The 26,745-nt window shown below is 42.0% G+C and overlaps 2 protein-coding genes across 4 annotated transcripts in view; one reads left to right on the top strand and one right to left on the bottom strand.

Moving 5' to 3' along the window:
• The window catches only part of ace2 (angiotensin I converting enzyme 2), a 26,305-nt gene extending 9,993 nt beyond the window's left edge, over positions 1–16,312 (bottom strand). Inside the window, exons 1-12 of the mRNA XM_072465291.1 lie at positions 16,063–16,312; positions 15,410–15,568; positions 13,647–13,740; positions 12,849–12,992; positions 10,398–10,513; positions 10,212–10,317; positions 6,449–6,546; positions 5,686–5,858; positions 4,677–4,903; positions 3,787–3,931; positions 3,135–3,233; positions 2,155–2,277 (exon numbers count right to left, since the gene is read on the bottom strand). Coding sequence (XP_072321392.1) covers positions 2,155–2,277; positions 3,135–3,233; positions 3,787–3,931; positions 4,677–4,903; positions 5,686–5,858; positions 6,449–6,546; positions 10,212–10,317; positions 10,398–10,513; positions 12,849–12,992; positions 13,647–13,740; positions 15,410–15,568; positions 16,063–16,251 — 1,673 coding nt within the window. The 5' untranslated portion in view covers positions 16,252–16,312. The remainder of the gene's footprint in view (positions 1–2,154; positions 2,278–3,134; positions 3,234–3,786; positions 3,932–4,676; positions 4,904–5,685; positions 5,859–6,448; positions 6,547–10,211; positions 10,318–10,397; positions 10,514–12,848; positions 12,993–13,646; positions 13,741–15,409; positions 15,569–16,062) is intronic.
• Positions 16,313–22,782: 6,470 nt separating this feature from the next.
• Positions 22,783–26,745, top strand: part of nhsb (Nance-Horan syndrome b (congenital cataracts and dental anomalies)) — a 61,767-nt gene continuing 57,804 nt past the window's right edge. For all 3 annotated transcript variants that reach the window (XM_072464735.1, XM_072464737.1, XM_072464736.1), the window contains exon 1: positions 22,783–23,437. In XM_072464735.1, coding sequence (XP_072320836.1) covers positions 23,035–23,437 — 403 coding nt within the window. In that variant the 5' untranslated portion in view covers positions 22,783–23,034. The remainder of the gene's footprint in view (positions 23,438–26,745) is intronic.

Genomic DNA, 26,745 nt, shown 5'->3' on the forward strand with positions numbered 1-26,745 from the left:
GGGCCCCTCACCATGTCATCAGAATCAGTTTTATTGCCATTGTCAGTAAACAATTCACATATGGGAACTTTCTTCAACGCAAACAAAGCGCACCAAAACTCCAGGGCATCCGTTTGCCAGTTAGTTTATTCTCAACACCTCACAAGCTGAAATATTGATAACTTAAATCCCACAATGCAACTTGGTATTCCGCTGACATCACCTCTACTCCCTGTAACACACGTCCCAGATAAGTTTTTGGGTGTATTTGGGGGCGTTAAGGGTCTACAGCCACATTAGCACATTAGCTTAAATCAATGAACAGGGGGGGGGGTCTGGGGGCCCTCCCCCAGAGATTTTCAGACCTTTTTTGGGTCTTCTGGTGCATTTTAATGTGGTCCAGCCGGCTAAAGTAAGAGTAAAATGTTGAGGTTGTAATGCTATAAAATGATGATGTGATGAAACTGTGCCAGGAGAAAATGATTAAAGCCAGTTATTAATACATTAGTGTACTTAATTACTCAATACAATATTGGCTATGAAAAATAATTATGGTCAAATTGATTAATTTTAACTGAAAATGTAAAAGTATTAGTTATCCTTACTAATTTATCTTTTACAGCTCCCAACTGTTCCTTCTTGCCAAAGTGACAAAACAAGTTATATTAAATTAAACAAATGGCATAAGCATTGCTTGATTAACAATTAACACTGATAAAACAGTGCAAACATGTTATTCCCAGAGAATGAACAGAACGAGAAGTGAAGGTCCAAACCTCACTATAGTGAAGAGACTGCGTTTCTGCAACTTTGCCACTTTTGTATAAAAATATATAGTATTATTCTATAACAGACGTAATCATAATATGTCTGGTTATTTTTCACTATCAATTTATTATAATTTATAACAAATAGTCTAATGGTGCTTTTTAAATAAATTGAAATGTTTTATTGCTCTATTAAAAGTGAATTACAATATAAATGTTTGTTCTGATCAGAACACCACACTGGACTCCTGCATGAAACAATGCTGCGATGTGATTGGCTGATGGACCTTACACGCATAAACCTTTACGTTCCTCTTATTGCACGTTAAGAAGTCAAAGTAAAACAGACATCACGAGTCACGATTGATCTCACACATGGTGATGTGAGAGAGAGGGACGCAAACTCAAACCCGCTCATCTTTAACTGAGGCTGCACAGGGGCCCTGCTCAGGGGCCCGGGACAGGAGCCGCACACTGTTCACTCCAAAGTTTCACGACAGAGGTTCTGGACGAGACGGCGCTCGTCCGGACCGGATCTCCGCCTCTTAGTGACCCGGGGCATGGACACCACCTCACCGGCCTCACCTGCAGCTCACACTACGGGGCTGGTGTAAATGTTAAGTTTATTATCTTTCATTCAGACACATATTATGCGCGGGGCAGAGCTCTCGTCGCCTCCAGCCTGAGCGAACTAACGTGACAGAATCGTGTTGTTTCAAACAGCAGCATTAACCGTCTCTTTGTAAGAGAAGTTCAATACCTGGAGAGTGTTGTTGAGTTTGCAGTTTCTTTACATCGTCAAGAAGTTTCTTCTTTCGTTTTTCGGCATCGGGGAGATATATTCCTCTGGACATGAGGACCACGCAGGGACCACGTACTGTTGTGTTTATGTTTTGCTCTCGTTCTGCTCGCGCACAATCAGCGCAGGTTTGGTGTCTTGGTTGCCAGATTGTCATTACAAATAAATGCGGTTTGTGCATTTTATGTTACCGCTGTGTGCGCTGCCGCGCCAGCAGCGCTACTACACTAGTGGCGCACGCTGCGCTTGCACTTTGCATAAAACGGGTTGCCAGATTGGGGGCCCTATTAACGCCTCGGGGCCCTACGCGGCTGCTTAGTTCGCTTATAGGCTGGGCCGGCCCTGATTCCGCCTATCAATCACGGAGCAGAACTCACAGAGACTAAACCCTGTCCCAGACAGTGAGTCTTTGGATCGGAAAAGTCTGCAGTCTTATCTTTATTTCATGCACTTTAAAAAACAGCAAATCATGGTATAAAAGCCTGAAAATAGTTATATTAGTATCATTTTATAAAACAGATTCAAAAGAGGAAGTTCATTAGTAGAAACGGAAATGCAGAAAGTTGAATTACACGATGATCCATAAACAATAGTGATGTTCTGATGTACCTGAGCTTGGCCCCTGCGTCAGTGGAGTTGGTGATGTCACAGGACGACAGGTCTCCCACGTGTCCCGCGGCGACGCACAGAGCCTCCTGAAACTGGAACTGATAAATCGTCCTGGTGAAGTATCTGCGAGAAAACAACAAGAGAGTGTGTGGAACATACAGACAGCGGCAACTTTATTGAATGTACAAACTCGCCAACGTTTCATTTGTGTTGTAACATAGGGCTACCCCAAATAAATTGTCTGTTTGCTGTAACCCGAGTCAACATTATTCATCTGGGTCGGTCGGTAGGCAAATTCTTATTATTTTTACTTTGAAGGCAAAAAAAAAGATCCAAATTTTGTCATTTTTTGAGTCGGAGTGACTACAACAGTCAATGACAGAAAACGTCTCTATCAACCCGATTGGGAGACTAAATCTCACGATTTTAAGACATTTCAATCGACCTTTTGTACGCCGCTATCCTTTATTTTGGTAGCGAAGGCGAGCGGGGGGAACATGCGGGGGACCCGGGCGCCGCCATGTTTGTTGGGATGATGCTACTGGGCGTGTTTCAATCCCAGAATGCATCTACGTAAGTCAAATTTCACACCCTGACAGAGAAACACATGTCCTATGCACAGATCAGTGGCGCCGACAGAGGCAAACCAACCTATAAAAGGCAATAAGACGAGTCCTACACGTGTCTCGTGTTGTTACAGAAACATGTGGAGGACTGAATATGAAGACGCACATGTGTTACACGGTGCGTTATCAGTCCTTTAAGATGAAAGACACGTCAGCGTGATAATAATATTCAACAAGGAAAGACCGGTCGGTGAGTCGGCGAAATAATTGAAAAATAAAAGATTTAGACGTTTTTTCAAAAAATGCTGATATTTTTTTTCAGTCGGCTAGTTTCAAAACGGGTCGGTCGGGTTACGGCAAACAGACATATTATTTTGCCTAGCCTAGTTGAATCCTCCTGAAGTGGACGGTTACCTGATGAAGGAGTAGTCTCCGGACACGTGGAACAGAGCGGGAGGGTCGCAGTAGGTCTCATCGTGAGGCACTGGCTCCACCACTCCGACCATCTCCCTCCTGTCACACACGCAAACAGAGTCAAGTGTGGTTTTTCATTTAAGATAAGATAATAAGAGAACCTTTATTTGTCCCACGGCGGGGAAATGACAGAGCTGCAGAGTTAAAGCAGGAGAACAGATTTGTGCTCTGGCTGTGGTTGTGTACAGCGCAGCGTATGAGACTAAACAGATTGTATTGGATTGTACCAGAAATAAATAAAATGTTACAGTAATGTGCACGGTTCTTAAGTGGATGACAAATGTACAGGGCTCCCAGTTTTAGCATTAGTTTAATTCAAATACAATAAATATGTCTCTTTCTAAGTTTTGTCACTTCTTTAAACAGAAGAAAATACGAACAGGGAATTAAAGGAGGGCTGCTGTTTGATGTTTCACCACTAGAGGGAGCGCAATCATCTGTCAGAATGAGTAAGTGGGTTTGTATCTTGTAAAACATGCATTTATTCTTTTTGTAGATTGTATTTATATCCACTTAGTATCATACAATAGTCTTGTTCTTATGCTATGGTTTAATTGCACTCCACATTTCAGGATCAGCTTTGAGCTCTTACTTCATGTCCCACCAGGTCTTCATCCAGTGTTCTTTGGAGATGTTTCCAGAGAACACTTGCCACCTCCACTCCTCCAGCTGATACGTGAAGGGCAGCGTGGCCACGATGGTCAGAGCCTGCTTCAACAGGAAGTTTATCTCCGTCTCTGATTCAGGAAAAGACACAAATGTTTGTAAAGCTTTGTTTAAATATATCCTAGTATTATGTATATTCAGGTGCCACTTTCACTACGACAGCTCCTTCAAATACTACAATCACTGCCATAACAATTACTACCACAATAACCACAGTAGTGAGTACACAGTACTATGTACAGCGTCATAGACTTTGTTAACCACAGGAGGGCAGTGTGGAGCAGCCGCGCTACTACTGTTCAAAGCTGAGAATATTTCTTATAAAACTGGAGCACAAAATAGAGGATACACTTATAAATCATAAAGTAATTAAATTAAATCATGTTTGAAATAATATATAAATGTTCAAATGCTAAAAGTAAAAAAATCAATATGTTGAAATATTTCAGTAAATCTGCATTTTCTCCTCATTAACCACATGCAGTAGACATATATTTTTATGGCTAAAGCTCAATGTGTAACTTTTACCCAGAAAATCAACTAAAAGCAAATAATGTATTTTTTTGTTTTTAATGTTTTTATTCCACTGAAAAACTTTTTTATTCCACAAACCTGACTTGTACTTGGTCTGGAGGAGCATCCGCCGGATTGTTTCCATGGAAATATTGTTCGTTTAGATATAAAATTCCACAGGAATATTATATTCTACCATGGACTCGTGCAGGTTACGCAGTGTTGTTGCTTTAACTTATTATGTAATCATATTTTCTCATATTTCTCAAACAGTTTTCACACTCAGTGCCTCTCGTGCTTTACCGTTGTCGTAGGTGAAGTCGTGCGGCAGCAGCCCCAGACTCTGCAGGTGAGAGGGCGTGGCCGCAGACAGGGACATGATCTCGCCCACAGCCTCGTGGAAGCCCTCGTTGGCCCCGTCCCGCAGCAGGTAGGTCAGGTTTCGGTAGGCCATCTGGTACTGGTTATGGCCCATCTCGTGATGCACCGTCAGGAAGTCGTCCATCGTGATTTTGGTGCACATTTTAATTCTGGAAAAGTCGCAAGGGAAGCGAGCTTGACTTGTTTTAGATGAACTTGATCCATGTGGTGACTTTCTCTGTCTCAGGAGCTCAACAATAAAACACAAACAAATAAAAGCTGGCCAGATTTTTTGCATTTTGTGTATTTGTTTTGAATTTTATAGAACATAATCATTACTTTTGGGGTGCTTGATTTTCACATTTTTGGAAGGAGTAAGGAGGTATTTAAATGCCTTCACAAACCCTTTGGCACAAAGTATTCACGTGCATGTATTTTTGGAACAACTTTCTTCGATGGAAAAGTGAAGCAGGGTCCCAAAGCGCCATCGTGACACACATGGCTCTTTCTTACAAGTTTGAAATACATAACACGTTTAATAATTAGGTGAAGACCATGTGCCGTGGTCTGTTTCCCCCCAAAACGTTCTGGTTTCTGGGGGTAAAAATTGATTCAACATCTAGAACAATCATAATAATTTAAATTCACCACAATATTTTAATGACATCGATGTGTGTTTTGTGTGTAAAAGTCGAAGAAAAACTCATAAAAGCTGTGTTCAATTTGTGGGCGAGGTTAGATATTCTACAATCACTTTAGATGAATAATTGACAACAGGGTGAGTTGTTATCGCTTGGAAACACTGACTCTGAGATTCACTGAAGATTGTCTTGGCATGAGACGACATTACATGCTAATCTTCAAATGTGCCGTTCACAGCATCAGGAACGAGATAACGGCGCTGCAGTGGCTCATCGCTGCCCCCTCTGGCCACAATGGTAAAGGTTCTTACCTGAAGTCCTTCCGGTTGCCCATGTCCCAGGCCGTTGGGTGGCACACGACGCTGCGTCCATCTCCAGGCTTCACGAACATTGATTCGGTCCAGAAATTGTCCAGCATGGGGTACAGGCCGACCGACGTGAAGAAGTCCTCTGCCTCCTTGAAGAACTGTGTCTCCGTCCATCCCTACAGAGAGACAAGTTTGTCCAAAGCTATCGTTGGTGGGCTGTTCTTTTTGAGCGCGAAACACAACATTTTCCCGTGTCTTTTCGATGCAGTTACAGCTCTAAAGTCACGAAAAGCTTTTCTCTCTGCGTATTTGAGTCTGTTTTAAGACCAGACAACTCTTATTTGATAACGAAATGAGTTGATTATTCTTTTATATTTTTTAATTACTTTTTCCAGCCCTATTTTACTATAAATATAACACACAAACGTAACCAAAATGTAAAATGCCTTTGCAATCACGACTAAATCAACATAATAATTGCAAGTTCAGTCGATATTTCATTTGAGCTCATGTTTACTTTAAATCTAGGAACACACACGCAGTTAAAAAGCACTTTCCTCAATTGACGTTTCCCAATTATATCTCAACATTTTCTTTTGTCTCTTGTTAGAGTTGGAGGTTTGTGAATGAAAAGACCCTCTCTATTTCATGCTTTGGGTGGTGCTAACGCTGCGAGAGAAGGTCAAATAACTTGCAGGGAGAAGACGGATGATGCTGGGAGATGAGAAAGTAACAGGGAGAACATGCAACGCGTCTCACACTGTACCTGTTGCACCATGTTTTTGCTGACGTCGATGTCGGGTCTGTCGGGGTAAGGAGTGGACAGAGGGTACAGGTTGGTCCAGAATCGGCCCCACATGTCCCCTGTAATACAAAAGTTATAATCAAGAAGGAATAATAATAATATTAAAGTGCTTTGGATGCTGTTCAGTGTTGTTTTTTCCAGTTTGACGTCATTCACCGAGCTTTATGTTATTTGATGGTTTGAGCGCTCTAAAAAGGCTGTTTTTATGATAGTCTGACTTTATTTGGTGTATTTATACGTGTTGTACATATAAATTATAGTTTTACACCAATCGAGTGGCTATTAGTGGAGAAAAGTTTAAAAATCTGTGGAAAATGACAGGAAGTGACATCACACCAGGGACGCTAATTCCATCCCAAGTTTATGCATAAATAACACAAAAGAAACAGCATTTTTGACCATAAATATTAATTCAACAACAAAATAAAAAATGTAATCATTTTTGACATTAAAAGTGGTTGCTGGGTAATTTCCTAGTGTGATGTCATAAATTACAAACAGGAAGTAAAATTGTAAACTTGTAAAATGTGCTATTGTGGGATAGAATTAGAATAATTTTCAGCCACATTTAAAACATATTTAGCTTAACTGCATTTTAGTTAGAGTTTGTTCATGAGTAATCCAACCTGTCACTTTAAAATGAAGACATAAAGATCAGCCCTTAAAGTAGCACCTACACAGCCCAAACTTTACAATCTTGTACTAAACATTTTTTTATTTATTTTATTATATTTTTTATTATTTAATTAATTTAATTTTCAATCAATATGGTTTACCCGAAAGTAAAATAAGATATCCAAAATGTTTAACTAAAATGTACAAAATTAACCAATTCAAACCAACATTTTCAAATTTACATGCCCCAAATATGAGCAATTGTGTCTTTATTTTTCTATATTAAACTCAATAATATATTTAAATTGAAGATTTTTCCCTGTTTACCTGAAGAATCCATTTGCAACATAAAACCTTATCAAGTTTTTCTTCATCACAGGAGCTTGTTTCCCCGTTCATGTTTTCAGGATGCTGAGTTCTAGTTTTTAGTAACTCATATTTGCTTAACAATCTAGTGCTTTGAGGTTTATTCCCTTGCCATATACAATGCCTACACTTAAGAACACACTTACTGTTTCCAGAACCAGGGCCGGCCCAAGCCTTCAGGGGGCCCTAAGTGTGATAAAATGTAAATATATGATTATATTTGTGTGTTAAAAGTTATCTGCATCATTAGCCTGGGGGGAGGGAAAGGCATGTATTTCTAATAACATGTGTGAAGATGTTGTAGAAGCAGCCGTGAGGAATGTTCCTCCCATCCTGGGGACCAGATGGGTAGAACATTCACCAAGGTTTTTATCTCTAAAGATAATACCAAAGAGTCGTAAAAGACAAGTGCCTTAATGTGAAGCTGACCAATGAGAAATGTGACCCGCCTCCTTTTTATGTGTGATTTTAATAAAATGACTTGTAAGAGGGAGGAACGCTGAGAGTGATTTTGGAAAGTCGTTCAGGTTGCTTACAACATCTTGACTCGGCTAAGCCTTCCTCTCCCTTGCAAGCCACACAAAAGACTGACGTTTCTGTGTCGTTTAATATTCTAAGTTGAATTATGTTCTCTGACTGTTAAGTAATAGCATTGATTCATGTGTAATTTCTTGACACTAAGCGAAAACATTTTTGGGGGCCCCTCACCATGTCATCACAATCAGTTTTATTGCCATTGTCAGTAAACAATTCACATATGGGAACTTTCTTCAACGCAAACAAAGCGCACCAAAACTCCAGGGCATCTGTTTGCCAGTTAGTTTATTCTCAACACCTCACAAGTTCAAATATTGATAACTTAAATCCCACAATGCAACTTGGTATTCCGCTGACATCACCTCTACTCCCTGTACAAATAACACACGTCCCAGATATGTTTTTGGGCGTATTTGTGGCCGTTAAGGGTCGACAGCCACATTAGCAGTTTAAATTAATGAACAGGGGGGGGGGGTCTGGGGGCCCTCCCCCAGAAATGTTCAGACCTTTTTTGGGTCTTCTGGTGCATTTTAATGTGGTCCAGCCGCTAAAGTAAGAGTAAAATGTTGAGGTTGTAATGCTATAAAATGATGATGAAACTGTGCCAGGAGAAAATGACTGAAGCCAGTTATTAATACATTAGTGTACTTAATTACTCAATACAATATTGGCTATGAAAAATAATTATGGTCAAATTGATAAATTTTAACTGAAAATGTAAAAGTAATAGTTATCCTTACTAATTTATCTTTTACAGCTCCCAACTGTTCCTTCTTGCCAAAGTGACAAAACAAGTTATATTAAATTAAACAAATGGCATAAGCATTGCTTGATTAACAATTAACACTGATAAAACAGTGCAAACATGTTATTCCCAGAGAATGAACAGAACGAGAAGTGAAGGTCCAAACCTAGCTTTAGTGAAGAGACTGCGTTTCTGCAACTTTGCCACTTTTGTATAAAAATATATAGTATTATTCTATAACAGACGTAATCATAATATGTCTGGTTATTTTTCACTATCAATTTATTATAATTTATAACAAATAGTCTAATGATGATTAAAAATGATGATTTTTAAATAAATTGAAATGTTTTATTGCTCTATTAAAAGTGAATTACAATATAAAATGTTTGTTCTGATCAGAACATCACACACTGGACTCCTGCATGAAACAATGCTGCGATGTGATTGGCTGATGGACCTTACGTGCATAAACCTTTACGTTCCTCTTATTCCACTTTAAGAAGTCAAAGTAAAACAGACATCACGAGTCACGATTGATCTCACACATGGTGATGTGAGAGAGAGGGACGCAAACTCAAACCCGCTCATCTCTAACTGAGGCTGCACAGGGGCCCGGGACAGGGGCCCGGGACAGGGGCCCGGGACAGGGGCCCGGGACAGGGGACAGGGGCCCGGGACAGGGCCGCACACTGTTCACTCCAAAGTCTCACATCAGAGGTTCTGGACGAGACGGCGCTCGTCCGGACCGGATCTCCGCCTCTTAGTGACCCGGACCACAGACGCCCCTCACCGGCCTCACCTGCAGCTCACACTACGGGGCTGGTGTAAATGTTAAGTTTATTATCTTTCATTCAGACACATATTGTGCGCGGGGCAGAGCTCTCGTCGCCTCCAGCCTGAGCGAACTAACGTGACAGAATCGTGTTGTTTCAAACAGCAGCATTAACCGTCTCTTTGTAAGAGAAGTTCAATACCTGGAGAGTGTTGTTGAGTTTGCAGTTTCTTTACATCGTCAAGAAGTTTCTTCTTTCGTTTTTCGGCATCGGGGAGATATATTCCTCTGGACATGAGGACCACGCAGGGACCACGTACTGTTGTGTTTATGTTTCGCTCTCGTTCTCCTCGCGCACAATGAAGTTGCCCAATCAGCGCAGGTTTGGTGTCTTGGTTGCCAGATTGTCATTACAAATAAATGTGGTTTGTGCCTTATATGTTACCGCTGTGTGCGCTGCCGCGCCAGCAGCGCTACTACACTAGTGGCGCACGCTGCGCTTGCACTTCTCATAAGACGGGTTGCCAGATTGGGGGCCCTATTAACACCTCGGGGCCCTACGCGGCTGCTTAGTTCGCTTATAGGCTGGGCCGGCCCTGTCCAGAACTATACATACCCCTGATGTAATCTTAAAACGCTGTGTGAATAAATGAAGGTTATTTTGTCGTGGAGGAAGGTCAGCGTACCGAGCAGATGTGCGGGCAGGGGCCCCCGGGGGTCGATGTGTCCTGGATACACCTCCATGAGTCTGCTCCTGACGTAAGCGTGCAGCTCCTTGTACAGAGGCAGGATCTGGAGGAGAATCCAGGTTTAGTCAAAGTGCCATCATGTGTGTACTTTGCTTTTTCAGACTCAGAGGGTTTGTCTTGGACCTGGCTGTAGATTTTGCGGACGTCGTGCATGAGTTCTTCTCTGGTGTAAGTGAACGGAGGCTCTTCCTCGATGGTCTCATAGTTGTATCTCCAGTACGCGCCGTAGTCCTCAAAACCTGCGAAACAAAGGAATGGAAATGGAATAAACTAGACTTGGATGGAATAGAACTTTTACTTTAATTTAAATGTGCTGAGATTTAGTTTGTATTTATGTTTAGTTGATGTCTTCTTGTGTTTTTCTTTGAGTTTGTACTCTGGTCATTTTGTGTTTTGTTCGATTTATGTTCTGTTTTATCTATTTGTTTATAAAATTGGAAGAAACAAAAAAATATTGAGGAAAAAAAGGAAATAGAATAAACTCCACTCGAAGTTCGTGGTCACTCGCACCGTGTGTATTAAAGGTGCACTATGTAACTTTTCTGTTATTTGCAGTTTATGACCAACATTTCGATTTTGTTTCAGATAAACAGAGTGTCACCTACACTTTGTCTCTGGGATTGTTCCAAAAATATACAAAGAAAACCTTTAAAACCAGCAGATAAACGAGCCTCGTATGACTCCAAAGCAGCTTCACGTTACTCGTTATCGCCAAAGCCAACAGCAATTAATACTGTATACAAACCTACAATCTGGGCTAAAACGTGTGGACTGTGGAACTGTGACAACAAAGCCCATCTAAACCGGACTAAAATCAGACATAACCTGCTCGTTTTAACCATTAGACGAGATCTTCTTCAGTCAGTTTTATATTACAACTCTCATAAAACACTGTCATGTTCAATAATGCTTGTATTTATTAATAGTTCAATGTTAGGACCATTGTTGATCGTCCAGTCTGAAAGAGGCTGATGTGACGTTGTGCTTGTCTTATTGACACTGAAGTGAATTTGAGTGTTAAAAATCCCCTAAAATGTTCTAAATTTAAGCTGGCATTGTCTTTGCCACGATCACGATCATGAAAACACAAGAATGACTGTTTACTAGTCATTGCTACCTCAGAGCTTGTTTAGTATCTCCATGGAGACAAGAAGGGGTGAATTTGTAACCAGAAAAGTAACATAGTGAACATTGAAATAAATTACGGATATTAATCTTGTTTTCTTAGTAGAATATTTTGACTGTTTCATCAATATCAGACACATTAAAATTAAATAGTTTTTTTAGTCTTTGTTCACAAAAACACAACTAGTCTCGAACAAATACCTAATTACATTCTAATCACATCGTACTATTAATTAATTAGTTGTTAAATTATAAGGTCAAATCATTTTTTTATTTAAGATATTGCTGATTTACTAACTTTTTTGTGTGTTTTTTTTACTTTCTATGTGGGAAGTCACAGTTGTTTGAAGTGAACTGTATAAAACGATTGCGCATCATTATGAAAACATATCAGAGACACACGATTACAGCGCACATTCTTTATGGGGCTATTTAGATTCTGCTTGTGTGTGTCCTTGGATGCAGGTGGGTGCGAGCAGAAGAGGATGTCGAGAAGATGTGAGGTGTAATACTCACTTACATATGTGGTTAGGATCATTCATAATTTTAAAGTGCGCAAAACTGCTTTCACATGCAAACAATAACCATAAATATCCGCTCACACTATCTATAGGACTGACCTAAAAACTAAACCAGGACTGAACTAAGAACTAAACCAGAACAAGAGAGAATGTAGCCAATGTTGTTGCTGTGCTGATGTTTGTCTTTACAAAAATAAATCAAATTAATGCTTCAGTCAATGTTTCTGTCAAAGATTGAAAATACATTTCTCACATTTTCCCTCAGACATGTTTTTATTATTATTGGAGGAGTAAACCTTAACAACAGCCCCCTCACTAAAATATAGATTTGAGCCGAGTGAGATAAACAATAATCACACTATTTTCCTCATTTTGAACAAACAACATTTTTGATTCAATTTAATTTTTGTCTTATTAAAAATACATGAAAAAGGGCCAATTATACTGATTTAGTAACTTATTTAAGTAACATATAGCACAGTATTCAAACCAACTGCTTCAGGCCTTTTAAATACTGTCAGAGTAGATATTGACGGATTACTAATTTGAAAGTATATATTTTTCTTCTTTAATTTAAAACTGCTTTCCCCATATCAGATGAATAAACACAAACGCTACTGATGCCATGAAGCGGTGGGCTGCTTCTCAATGTCCATATAACTGATCATTTTAGTGCTCAAACTGCCATCACTACAAAACAAGTAGCTGCTAAAAATGAGCACTTATTGTTTTTAACCTGAAATAGGCCGAGTGGCAACTTTAGCCCTGGTTTAGACTTATAGAACAGTTCTGATTTGGTTCATCTTTGGTGGGGCGTTCCCATTCTCCAGGTCTTTGTCCAGGTTTCAAAAGTGCCTGCGCCGTCTGAAGATCGTTGAACTACTCATTTGCATAGTTTTGTATGTTTTTAAATTTGTGTGACGGTTACCGTTGAGCCTGGCCGCCTCGTTCTTCAAATCCACGTAGTCTTCGTAGAACGGTCTCATCCTCTTGCCCACCTCTTGTCTCCAGCCCTCCCACACGTGCAGACGTTCATTATAGTCTCTACTGTTGGACATCACATGCTCCAGACCTGCGAATAGACACAAGCTAAGTATCCTAAGAGGGTGAAAGTACACGTTATTAGTACTTATATTATTATTAAATCGTCGGTATCTTATTCTCAAACCGTGCAAAGAGGAAGTAAGCTTTGAAATCTATTCAACGTGTTCCATGTTCTCACAAGCCCTTTTTTGACATGGATGCATGCATATTTTTGGCCACTAGAATAGCTTTTTCAGACGGAAAAGTGAAGTAAAGTGAACCACACTAGCAAGCGTTATATACTGTTCCACGCGGCAATAGATAAAGTATGGTTTAATTAAATGAAGGCAGAGTAAAACGGTCCTGCTTTTACGTTACACGTTCTGGGGGCAAAAGATAGAATTTACTCATTTATGTAAAAAAAAAAGGGTACTTTATTTAGCTTTACTAGCCTAACATTTGTTGGATCATTTCCCGAAACACCAATAGATCAAACATAGAGAATTGTTCTTCTTCTAAAGGTTTAGTTGACATTGTGTTTTGCCAAATAATTATAAAGATACGCAATTCTGTATTCAACCCACGTTAACGCTAAATCTGAATATGCTCAAATAAGAGCTGGTATATCCTGCTCTGACCCGCTCTGAAAGCAAAGCCCTGTGTAGTTCTTGCCCTTCCTCCGAGTGATTATGCTGAGAGGTACCTGGCTCCAGCGTCTGGCAGTTAAAAGGGTTGTCCGGGAGACACACGGTGGCTGTGCTGTAGATCGTACTCATCTCATTCATGACCTTCCCCAGCTGAAGACACAGGACACAACACAACCGCAATATTAAACACCTCACCAGTAAAATATAAGAGACAGATACACACTGTGCTCAAGCTGGAATAGAGCAATAATAACCATGTAATAAACCATTTAGTCATATTTTAACAAACATCTTATGATCTTCTCCAACTGAAGACACAGGACACAACACAGTCTCAATATTAAACATCCCACTGGGTAAAAACATGGGAGGAATAAGCATTAACAAGCAAGAAAAACAGTGTAATAAAGCAATACATTATGTAATAACAGCATTTTAACAAACCTCATTCAAATCCTTCCCCGGCTCAAAACACACCACCGCGAACATAAGATCAAACGCCTCATTGATGAAATATAATGGAGAAAAAAGCACTAGGAAGCAGGAATAGAGCCGTAATAACCATGTAATAAGCATGTAGTAAAGTAACACACCATTTAGTCGTATTTAACATAATTTAAACATCTCATCCATGAGTTTTCTCACAGTGAAGACACAGGACACAAGCATAATATTAAACATAAAATTAAAAAGAATGACATCAACCTATGAAGCAAGATAAGAGCAGTAATAACCATGTAATAAAGTAATAAACCATTCAATCAGATTTTAACAAACATGTCATGCATGACCTTCACCAGCCATGACTAAAAACACCTCACCAGGAATATATCAACTATCAATCACTAATAACAATGTAATAAAGTAATAAATTGTGCAATAACAATTTTCCAAACTCATATCTCATTCATGATCATCCACAACTGAAGACAGGAGAGACAATCACATATGGAACACCTCACTGGCAAAATAAATGAAAGACGCCAGCCCTGTGAAGCAGTAATAGAGCGGTAATAACCATGTAACAGAGTATTACATTCTATAATAACAATAGGCTATTTTAATAAGCATCATTCGTGGTCTTCTTCTTGATTATTACATGCAATTAATGTCATTCATGTGCATGCAACTGATGTACATAAGAGTGTTTACTTTACTTTACCATTATTATTAGCATTATTTGCCTTATGCCAGCTATTTTTATTTTTATTATTTTATTTTATTGTATCTTTATTTTTATTTTCTTCCCTCCATTTAAGATATGAGAGGACCTGTTTACAGGAGTTTTGTTAATAAGAGTGTTAAAAAGAGTCTTTGGTTTTGTTTATAAGAGTTCTTCAATTAAGAGTGTGTTTTAAACTTCCCATAAGTGTGGACAATAAAGGCATAATCTTATCTTATCATATTTGTTTGGCTGCATCTGTCAAGTCTAAAAAGTCTAAACCAAAGCACGACTGCAGCATTAAATAAAACTATATATATATTTTTTAAAACCTTAAGGGAGAAAAAAGGGCTATATACATTATGGATCAGCAATAGGAGCTGAAGGAAAAACCTGCTGTGCATGTTTGAGGTTGACGGGGGAAGCAGAAACATGAGAGTATGCAAACTCTACAGCCAAACACGCCCTCTTGCTGTGAGCAGAGCGTCCACTCACTGTGCCATGTTTCAAAGTGCGCAGTAAAACCATACGTTTTCAGTGAAAGAAGACAAGCAGTGAGATGGAAAGTGTGTGTTTTTTGAATGTAACCTCCACATCACGTACTGATCCACTACTGCGTCAGATGTGTGCGTATGATGTAGAGCGGTGCGTTCTTACACGGGCCTGTTTGTCCTCTGTCAGGAGCCCCGCGCCTCTGTCCTGCAGCGAGATGAGCTGAAGCTTGATTTCTCTGTCTTTGATTTGGTCGATCGGAAACTGCTCTGACTCCACCGACATTCTACCGTAGAAGTCTCCCCAAATGGCACCTTGTTCGGACTGAAATAGACAAAAACAATAAAAAGTACAAGTGTGGCAAGTGTTTTCATCAAACAACAATATTAACAACAATCACACAATCAACAGAACAATGTGCATGGGAGAGTTACAACTGTGATTATAAATGTTTCACTGAGATCTTTCACATCCTGGCAATATTGGATACCACCCAGTTATTGCATGTTGTAAAACCGAGCAATAAATGTGTATTTTCAAGATGATTTCCACAATTACTCTGTTGTTACTTTGGTAAAGCAGGAAGAGATTGCAATACAAATGCTTGGGATAGTTCTATATTTTTTTCTCCACAGGCAGAATGTGCAAACTCCACAAAGACAGGTCCCCCGCAACCAGGAAACCCCGGGACGTTTGGTTCTGAAGCAAATGTGCGAACCCCTATTCATCCTCTTATTTAATTTAGCTGTTTTGCTTACCATAGTCAAAAGAAATCGCACAATCAAAGTCAAATAAAGCAAAAGAGTGTTGAGCATTACCACTTTGTCAGAGTTTTCTTGTGAGATGTCGGTGTTGTAGGCCCATGATGCCAGAGAATAGTTGTACATCAGAGCTGAGGCTTCTTCATCGAATATCTTCAGAAACTCCCTGGCTCTGTTTTCCAGGTCGGTCTGGGCATAAACACCGGCGCACAGGGCCAGAATTGTAATAGTTAAACAGTGGTACATTTTAGCATTAGCGTGTCCATCCGCGCTCTGGCAGAAAGATACCGTGTACTGTCGGAATAACCTTCGCGCTGCCTTGGCCTTTGGACAGTCATAACTCTGGGTGTATCTGAGCTTTCATTTACAGATACAAGGAAACAATGTGCGTCTGAGCTTAGTAAGCACTCCGAAAACATAATAACTACGATGGATTTACAGGGGCACTATGTTTTCTGGTGGAGGGACGGTCACCTTTTTGTTACTTTGTTAGATTTGTGTATACACGTTAAGCAATTAAAGGCCTGTAATTCAATACATGAAAGATAGATGGGTTTAATACTGCGTGGTATTTCCATAGCAATAATATCTCCATGGAAACGAGCATGACAAACCCTCCAGCAGAAAAGTGACAAAAGTTTATACAACGTTTATTTGCTGTATTGTGCTTGCAGGTTTGTCAGGTCTGAAAGCACTTTGTTGTTGCCGCTCCTCAGTCACACTCATGGTTAGCGACTACACCTGATGCCACAGCTGCCACGAGACTGATTGACTGAGCTGTGGCTGCCATTCTGCGCCATCACTGCTGGAAAAGTGGGTGAAGTTCTTTCCCAAGATGGATTTATTTGTATGGTGTGTACTACAAAACATAGCCTATAATGAAGCATAATGTTCAAGTGGTCAATTTTAAAAGCACAAATATGCACAATTCCAACAAATAAACTAATTTAAGCTCATCTTTTAAGCTTGCTTAATATATTATTATAATAGTTATTCACACTTTGTTAGTAGAATTAATGTTATGCTAGTTACTGTGTGCAAACAATTTCCTTTCAGTTTTATTACCATTATTTGGGAATAAATATTACTAAGAATTTTCTATAGTAATATGTGCAGAATAAATGAGTGGTAAAATAAGGTATTAGACACAGGTATGGCCACATGAAAAGGCCTGTTTAAATGTATAAATATATTTGTATACTTCGGCCATCATGTCAGTAGCATCTTAACTTCTGTGTTGTTTATCAGGTCATTTCTAAAACAAACATGACCCATTGACAAGAAACACTAAAAGCAAACAGGAAGCAGAAAACGTTCAGCCTCAGTTATCAGTGAACTGCAAGTCACGCATCATAAACCCATGAACAACAGCGATAACTAGGGGCAAAGTTTATAGTTTTTATTTATCACAGGCACAAGATAATTTAATAGTAATGTTTCAACTAAATTAAAACTTACATGAATAACATGTTTTTAGAGTTAGCAAGTAATTCTGCATTTGTTAAGCAGCAGTTCATATTTGTTAGAACACATTTTTCTACAGAAAATATTGCATTAAAATTACATTATGGCACTGGCACAATAAATCTAAAAGAGTTCCTGGAAAAGTTCCTTTAAATGTGCGCATCCACACAAAATGTTGTAATACATAGTCCAGGTTCCTTGATGGCGCTGTTGAAAAGTACCAAAAGACTGCGCCATTGAGCAAAGGCGGGGCAATGACTCAAACTTCACAAAACAGTTGTGGATACGTCGTAACAGCGGCGACGCCGAACCAGCGTTTTGAGATCTTTGCACTCTGAGACCTGGTTTACAAACGCCCACTCCATTTAGATAATACCTGTTTTTGCCTGATCCATGAATAAGTCAATTGTTCAACGCTCCCGTGGGCCCACCACTCGCAGGAGGATCCATAAGGGGCCGGTGCAGAGAGATCTGGGCGGCAGTCGACGGCAGGGGCCTCGGTGACCAGATCTCCAGACACAGAGACTAACTCTGGGGACATGGAATGTCACCTCGCTGGGGGGGAAAGAGCCTGAGCTTGTGCGGGAGGTTGAGCGATACCGACTAGATATAGTCGGCCTCACCTCCACGCACAGTTTGGGCTCTGGAACCCATCTCCTCGAGAGGGGTTGGACGCTCCACTTCTCTGGTGTTGACCGCGGGGAGAGGGGGCAGGTTGGTGTGGGCTTGCTTATAGCCCCTCAGCTCAGCCGCCGTGTGTTGGAGTTTACCCCGGTGAACGAGAGGGTCGCGTCCCTCCGCCTTCGGGTGGGGGACAGGTCTCTCACTGTTGTGGCGGCCTACGGGCCGAACAGCAGTGCAGAGTACCCGGCCTTCTTGGAGTCCTTGGGAGGAGTACTGGACAGTGCACCGACCGGGGACTCCGTTGTTCTACTGGGGGGCTTCAACGCCCACGTGGGCAATGACAGTGACACCTGGAGAGGGGTGATCGGGAAGAACGGCTTCCCCGATCTGAACCCGAGCGGTGTTCAGTTATTGGACTTCTGTGCTAGCCACGGATTGTCCATAACGAACACCATGTTCAAGCACAAGGGTGTTCATCAGTGCACATGGCACCAGGACACCCTAGGCCGGAGGTCAATGATCGACTTTGTTGTTGTGTCATCAGACCTCCGGCCGCGTGTCTTGGACACTCGGGTGAAGAGAGGGGCAGAGTTGTCAACCGATCACCACCTGGTGGTGAGTTGGATCCGCTGGCGGAGGAGGAAGCCGGACAGACTTGGCAGACCCAAGCGCATTATGAGGGTCTGTTGGGAACGTCTTGTGGAGCCCTCTGTCAGTAGGGTATTCAACTCGCACCTCCGGGAGAGCTTCTCCCATGTCCCGGGGGAGGTTGGGGACATTGAGTCCGAGTAGACCATGTTCTCCGCCTCCATTGTTGATGTGACTGCTCGGAGCTGTGGTCGCAAGGTCTCCGGTGCCTGTCGTGGCGGCAACCCCCGAACCCGGTGGTGGACACCGGAAGTAAGGGATGCCGTCAGACTGAAGAAGGAGGCCTATCAGGCCACTCTGGCTTGTGGGTCTCCGAAGGTCAAGCCAAGCGAGCCGCGGCTCGTGCTGTCGCAGAGGCAAAAACCCGGGCCTGGGAGGAGTTCGGGGAGGCCATGGAGGAGGACTATCGATCGGCACCAAAGAAATTCTGGCAAACCGTCCGGCGCCTCAGGAGGGGGAAGCAGTGTCTCACCAACACCGTTTACGGTGCGGGTGGAGGCCTGCTGACCTTGACTGGGGATGTCGTTGGACGGTGGAAGGAATACTTTGAGGATCTCTTTAATCCCTCAGTCACGTCTTCCGAAGAGGAAGTAGAGACCGGGGACTCAGAGGCTGGCTCATCCATCACCCAAGCTGAAGTCACTGAGGTTGTTCGCAAACTCCTCGGTGGCAGGGCTCCGGGGGTGGATGAGATCCGCCCTGAGTACCTAAAGTATCTGGATGTTGTAGGACTGTCTTGGCTGACACGTCTCTGCAACATCGTGTGGCGGTCGGGGACCGTGCCTCTGGACTGGCAGACCGGGGTGGTGGTCCCTCTGTTCAAGAAGGGGGACCGGAGGGTGTGTTCCAACTACAGAGGGATCACACTCCTCAGCCTCCCAGGTAAGGTCTATTCCAAGGTACTGGAGAGGAGAATCCGACCGATAGTCGAACCTCGGATTCAGGAGGAGCAGAGTGGTTTTCGTCCCGGTCGTGGAACACTGGACCAGCTCTATACCCTCCATCGGGTGCTCGAGGGTTCATGGGAGTTTGCCCAACTGGTCCACATGTGCTTTGTGGATCTGGAGAAGGCTTTCGACCGTGTCCCTCGGGGTGTCCTTTGGGGGGTGCTCCGGGAGTACGGGGTCCGGGGCCCTTTGCTCAGGGCTGTCCGGTCCCTGTATGACCGGAGCAGGAGCTGTGTTCGCATTGCCGGCAGTAAGTCAGACCTGTTCCCAGTGCATGTTGGACTCTGCCAGGGCTGTACCTTTGTCACCGGTTCTGTTCATAATATTTATGGACAGAATTTCTAGGCGCAGTCGGGGGTCGGAGGGTGTCCGGTTTGGGGACCACAGGATCTCATCTCAGCTGTTTGCAGACGATGTTGTCCTGATGGCTCCATCAAACCCGGACCTGCAACATACACTGGGACGGTTTGCAGCCGAGTGTGAAGCGGCTGGGATGAGAATCAGCACCTCCAAATCCGAGGCCATGGTTCTCGACCGGAAAAAGGTGGCTTGCCCTCTTCAGGTGGGTGGGGAGTCCTTGCCCCAAGTGGAGGAGTTCAAGTATCTTGGGGTCTTGTTCACGAATGAGGGAAGGATGGAGCGAGAGATCGACAGGCGGATCGGTGCAGCGGCTGCAGTGATGCAGTCGCTGCATCGGACCGTTGTGGTAAAGAGGGAGCTGAGCCGAAAGGCAAAGCTCTCAATTTACCGGTCGGTCTACGTTCCTGCCCTCACCTATGGTCATGAGCTTTGGGTAGTGACCGAAAGAACAAGATCGTGGATACAAGCGGTCGAAATGAGTTTCCTCCGCCGGGTGGCTGGGCGCTCCCTTAGAGATAAGGTGAGGAGCTCGGCCACACGGGGGGAGCTCGGAGTAGAGCCGCTGCTCCTCCACGTCGAGAGGAGCCAGCTGAGGTGGGGTGGCTCGGGCATCTGTTCCGGATGCCTCCTGGGCGCCTCCCTCGGGATGTGTTTCAGGCATGTCCCACCGGGAAGAGGCCCCGGGGAAGACCCAGGACACGCTGGAGAGACTATGTCTCTAGGCTGGCCTGGGAACGCCTTGGGATCCCCCCGGAGGAGTTGGAGGAAGTGTCTGGGGAGTAGGAAGTCTGGGAGTTCCTGCTCAGACTGCTGCCCCCGCGACCCGGCCGCGGATAAGCGGCAGAAAATGGATGGATGTTTTTGCCTGATCCATGAATAAGTCAATTGTTCAACGCTCGGCAGTTCAAATGAAAATGAATATAACAGAATATTGGTCTGGATTTAAATTGTTTAACTAAAGTTAAATAGCTTTAATTGAAACAATTTGGCTTGAAATAAGTATAATTTATTGAAACAAATGAGAAACATCTAGAAACCAATAAAATAATAGATCTGTCAAGTAAATCTGAACTGAAACTGAGATAAATGTCCTGAATTCAAGTCGTTTGAACTTGTTTGCAGTGCTAGCTCGGGTCTGTGTACATGTGCACATTTTGGGTGATGGCAGGTGAGTGTGGGCCCCTGATTGGTCACTGTCGGTCTGTGGAGCTGGAGATTCGCTGCAGCAGCAAAGGTTTATATAGAGCCAGGGCCCGAGGCCATGGGCTCATCACTGTGAATGAGGACCACAACAGAGGGGTTAGTCCAGACAAACCACACGCTCAGCACAATCCGCCCCACTGGGAACAGGTGGACACGACTGTACGAGCGCTCAGGGACCACACTGAAATATATGTCTGTGGGTCGTGACTTCTTTTCATTTTAATGAGTTAATGGCAAAGATGGTTGTCATTTTAAAGTCAGTGTGTTATTTAGAGCCCACTTTTGGCAACATTTTATTTGATAACCTTGTTAGAAGATACTTATGCCTACTTTTATATATTTCAGTATAATATTAGAAGAGTCATAAAAATCTATAACCCTATAAACTATAAAACCGGTTACTAGCTTTTAAAGCCCAGTTCTCAGATCCAATAGGTTTATAACAAAGGACAATATACTGGAAAAAAGTACAAAGAGTAAGTTGAGTGATTGAATTCATAAAGTAGTTTTCTTGATTTGAGTGTCTTAGAATATGATTTACCAATAGTACAAATAAATCATACGCTTTTATATAATGTATTATTTTTATTACACATTGTTTTCATGTTTATATCACCTTGATTCTTAATGTATTACTTTCCCCCCGAGCAGAGTTGCTGTATTGTATTAAATGTGTTGTATAAATGAAGATCCCTTGGCTTGTATTTTAATGGCACATTGATTGCGATGGACTCATTTAGTCCATATTATGCATATTCATGATTCAGCTTATAGCCTATAGCACCAGGCACGAACCATCTTCTACTTAACCATTTAGGACCATTTAAAATCGAAGTGTAAATAAAAGAGAACAGTGCATGGACCTTTGAATGTATCTGTTGCTTATTATTCCCGGTGCGCGCAGATCCACAGCTCCAGGCTTTCCTCCGCTTGTCTCCTCAGCCTCGGTGTCTGAGCGCGGTTCAGGCCAAAGACTCCAATACATAAAGCTCCAGAAAACACGCGCAACTACACCGGAAATCACACTGCAGGCTGCAAAATAAAAGAGGGCGAGAATGAGGTTTAGGTTAATTCTGCCCAACAACTTTAGTCATGAGCCAATTCAGCCAAATGCGTTATACAGCCATGTGTTTCCCTGTAGTGGAACAGCATTGTGACGATTAATTTAGCCTAATTATGTGGATTATGAGTAAGAATAAGTATAAATGAACATGGTAGGACTTGACTAAAAAAACTTTTAAGCCTACATACACCAGCTCAATACAGTCAAATCTTTAAAAAAAGGCTGTGTCCTCATCATACATCATATTTTACATATATATGATAGAGTTTATTATAACTATATGACTAATAAAGCAAATACAACTAACCAAACACACAGTCTCAGTTGATTGAAACGTATTTGACATTGCCTTGTATTTGCAGAGTCCCTTTCCCCTGGCTGTATCCCCCTCGCGTGGAGGTAAACACACCAGTATAATCCCTGTCCGTGCTTTTACAGCGCCGGACCTGAGCACTGCTTCCGGTCGGTGTTGGCTGGATTAACGTCGCGCGGAGACGAGGCTGGATCTCAGACTGAGCACGCATCCTCGCGCCACTGACCTGCGCTTCGCCGTGTCCCGCATGTGTGTGCATGAGTGCGCGTGTGTGTGAGAGGGAGTGTGAATGAAAAACCCTCCAGAAGATCAAAACGAGACCAAACACAGCGGACCGTCTGACACCGCGGCGGGCTGGGCACCATCGGGATGGAGGGTCTCAAGGAGAAGATGGGAACTTTGGATTGATGCCCGTGGACGAGAGCATCAGCGCGTTTTCTGGTGGATTTACGCATTTGGATGTTGTCTCTTTCGCCCTTTGCAGTTTTCTCAGGCGTTGGGACTTCACACCCGGTTTATCTTTGGACAAAATGCCTCTCGCCAAGCGGATTGTGGAGCCGCAGCTTCTGTGCAGGCACCAACTCCCCGACGACGAAGGCGTGCTTTTCGAGGACCTGTGTGCCATCAGTAACGTGGTGCTATCGCGGACCTTGCGACAGTTGTCCGACTTGGCCCGACACGCCTGCTCTTTATTCCAGGAGCTGGAGAACGACATCGTCAGCACCAACCAAAGGGTCTGGGCGCTCCAGAACAAAATAGGCCAAATACAGCAGACTGCCTGTGCCCTCGACCCCAAAAAGGAGGCAGTGCGTAAGTAGGACCTTGGCTAATTCGAGCCCTGTGCGTCCCCGTGTGCTGATGTACCTGTCATGTGTGATCGTCCCCCCCCCCTCCTCCTCCCAGCATCATTCATATTCTACATGTGTTCCCCGTGTGGCGACGCCAGAACACCCCCCCCTTTCTCAGTGCGCGTCCGAATCCTAACCTCTCATTCCCTCTGACTCAAAACAGAGCTCTCAGATGGTTCTAAACTCGGATGTTGAGCTTGGAGATGGAGCGATGGGGACATGGGGGTGGATGGTTGGTCGGTGGGTCGGGAGCTCGTGCGTGCTCGTGTGTGCACGCGGGGAGCAGCAGCAGCAGCGGCAGCGGCGGTGGAGGGGCGTGTGTTTGCCGCTGCATCAGCTCAACATCTGATGCTTTACTGCGGGAATTAGAGTCTCACCTGCCAACAACCTATTTTTGAATCTCTAATCCCCCCTTGAGGCCCATCACAAGCATTAAAGTGAATTGTCTTCATTGTTGTTGTTTTTTTTCTTTTGGAGATGCCTGTGTTGGGGCTTCTTCTTCTTCTTCTTCTTCTTTTTTTTTTTTTTTTTTTTTTTTTTGCACTTGCACTTTTTTTTTTCTCCCCGTGCGCAAAAAAAAAACCCACCCTTTCCACACGCAGAAGCGCCAGAACAGCATCAATAATGAACACAGCTCCTTGTTGCAGTCTCTCCTCCGTGCACGTCGCTGCTCGTAATGTGGGCTCTGTGTGAGAAGGGGGGAGCAAAAAAAAAAAAAAAAAAAGGAGGGAATGGCAGAGAGAGTGGCACCAACAGCGCCTTCCACGTATTATTTATGTCCTCTGCAGTAAGGCTTTTAACGCACGCATTTCACCTGATTTGCGTCCGCGCGCCTGAGGTATTCACAGCGAGGCGCACGTCCCTCACACGAGTTTTAACCCACAGGCCGCGAGCGTGAAATCAAATATATGTGATGATGGACACGGTTTATTGAACTGTAGGTGAAATAATAAGTTAGTGAGCAGGCCAGCGTCATAGGCTACAGGCTGGTCCAAATACAGCGGGGGTTAAATTTAGACTGAGATCAATTATGAATGGGAATTTAAGACAAAAAAAAAATACAATTAGTGTGTTTTTATTCGTGCCTAAATTAATGAATGTGTCTTATAAACAAGATTGAATTAGACGAATGCTGCTGGATGAAACCAAATGAACAAACAACAGTGTCTTCATATGTTTGAAAATAAGGTAACAGTATAAAGTGTTATGGGTGTGGGCCTAATGTGAACACTAATGTAAAAAGAAAAAAGAAAACAACAAAACAAGTTGAGGTGAAACCCAAAATATCGACAGTTTAGTCTTGTTCTTGTTGGTCCTGTTCTAGTCCAGGTTTTGTTCCAAAATGGATGTCAAAATTATTAGGTTAATCGATAATTGTGATTATTTTGGTCTCATTATAATCAAAAGGACCAAAAAATAATAATTGTGGCAATATAGCCTTAAAATAGAAAAAAAAATATCTGGCTGTTTTTTCACACTCAACTTTATTTTGTCATTCAGAAAGTTCAGTTTCGTAAAGTCGGTCACAAACTTGAGGAAAAGTAACATTTTAAACAACGGGAATTAAATAAATTAAAAATGTAACTGTTTTTTGGTCACAGTCTCATTAATCGTGACTTAACATTAAATCGTTATGTTTTTCTTCCAATAATTGTAACACTAAAATTTGATAATGTGACATCCCTAGTTCTAACTTAGATGTAACTCAGTGTTGTATTTTGTGCAAATTCAAATGCACCTAGATTTTTATACATTTAGATAAAGATTAAACCTTCAACTTCATTCTGTGGGGTTATTCTTTGTTTTTGCAGCTTTCAGCCAATCACTGTCCAGAGCAGAAAAGTGTCATGGCTGAACATATCGAATGTAAAATGTGGACAATATTTAACCGCAATATTTCAACAGCAGCAAAAATCAAATGCGTTCAGTTCAAAACAGGGGTAGAAAACAAATTACAACTACTCTTACAATAATTATTTTGATTTATTTGCGTAATTATACTTTTTTGAGTAGTACTTGTCGCATAAGTCTATCCCTTGCATCAGCTCTTTTCTAAACCTACAAACGCACATAACAACACTGCATCGCATGTTCTGATTGGCCAGAGCTCAAACAATATTAAAACGGTAATTAAGTGAGTTTTGTACAAAAGCCTGATCTATAATGCAACAAAAAATGTCATCAAAAAGTAACTAAGAAGTACCTTTTTGTAGTATTTCTCATGCATGCGTTGTACTTTTACAGCTACAATTTTGGCAACAGTACTTGTAATTGAGTATGCCTTTACTTTTACTTGAGTACAGACTTTCAGTGCGCTTTCCATCACTGTTCATCAACATAACATATAAAAACATTTGGTCCTGACGTAAAACGCATCGAATTGTTCTTGTAATTGCAGTGACTAATCAGACAGAGACTTGTCAATGAGACGATGGTGATATATTGCGTTTCAATAGTGATGAAGTGCTGCGATGTTTTGATTGTGTCCTTGCATTGATTACTTTATTGCATATGGTCCATTACTCAGTTTTAAGATGCTAGTGCAGATAATAGTCTACGGAATGAGCATTTGTTGTCAGCCAGGATTTCTTTGGCCCTATTGAGAATATTGGATGTTTTTTTATTCATCTTGAGGCGACGTGTAGTACCGAAGATGCCAATTTTCTCATTTGAAGTGCGTCTGTTTTTCGGGCTTGCCCTGTTTGAAGTTTTTGGGCAAAATCTGGTAAAAACAATATGCATGGGAGCAGAGGTGTTACCAAATGACTACATCTTGCTTGTTTTATTAAGTGTGGAAATACATGTTCCAGATTAGTTGGCGTGTCAATGTACAAAGATGTGTAAACAAAAGAAAAAGGAAAATTATTAACACACACCATTAACACACAAAGCTATTTTCTATAATTAACCAATACCAACAGTCAATAACAACAATATCATCTCCATGATTAAGAGGTGGTCGATAATGACAGAAAGGAAGTATTATTGCGATATTCCTTATGCATTATCTTCATGATAATAATCAGGCAATGTTTTGAATTTTGAATGAGCTGAATGTGCCTTTAAATGTGTGGGTTGAGGTTCTAGCACAAAATATGAATGGACCATAAAATAAACCACAAACGGGATGATATATCACTTTGCACCATTGTTTGGGAGATTACGCAAGACCTTTCTGTTCATTTTATTTTAAATCAGCTCTTTTTGCTGTCGTTTTTAATAGTCTTTCATTCTAGATCATATTTGCATACCTCCAGAACAATTATTACA

This window comes from Eucyclogobius newberryi, unplaced genomic scaffold, assembly GCF_026437365.1.
Source record: "Eucyclogobius newberryi isolate DKJ021-1_F unplaced genomic scaffold, fEucNew1.0.hap1 SCAF_5, whole genome shotgun sequence".
Taxonomy (NCBI): Eukaryota; Metazoa; Chordata; class Actinopteri; order Gobiiformes; family Gobiidae; genus Eucyclogobius; species Eucyclogobius newberryi.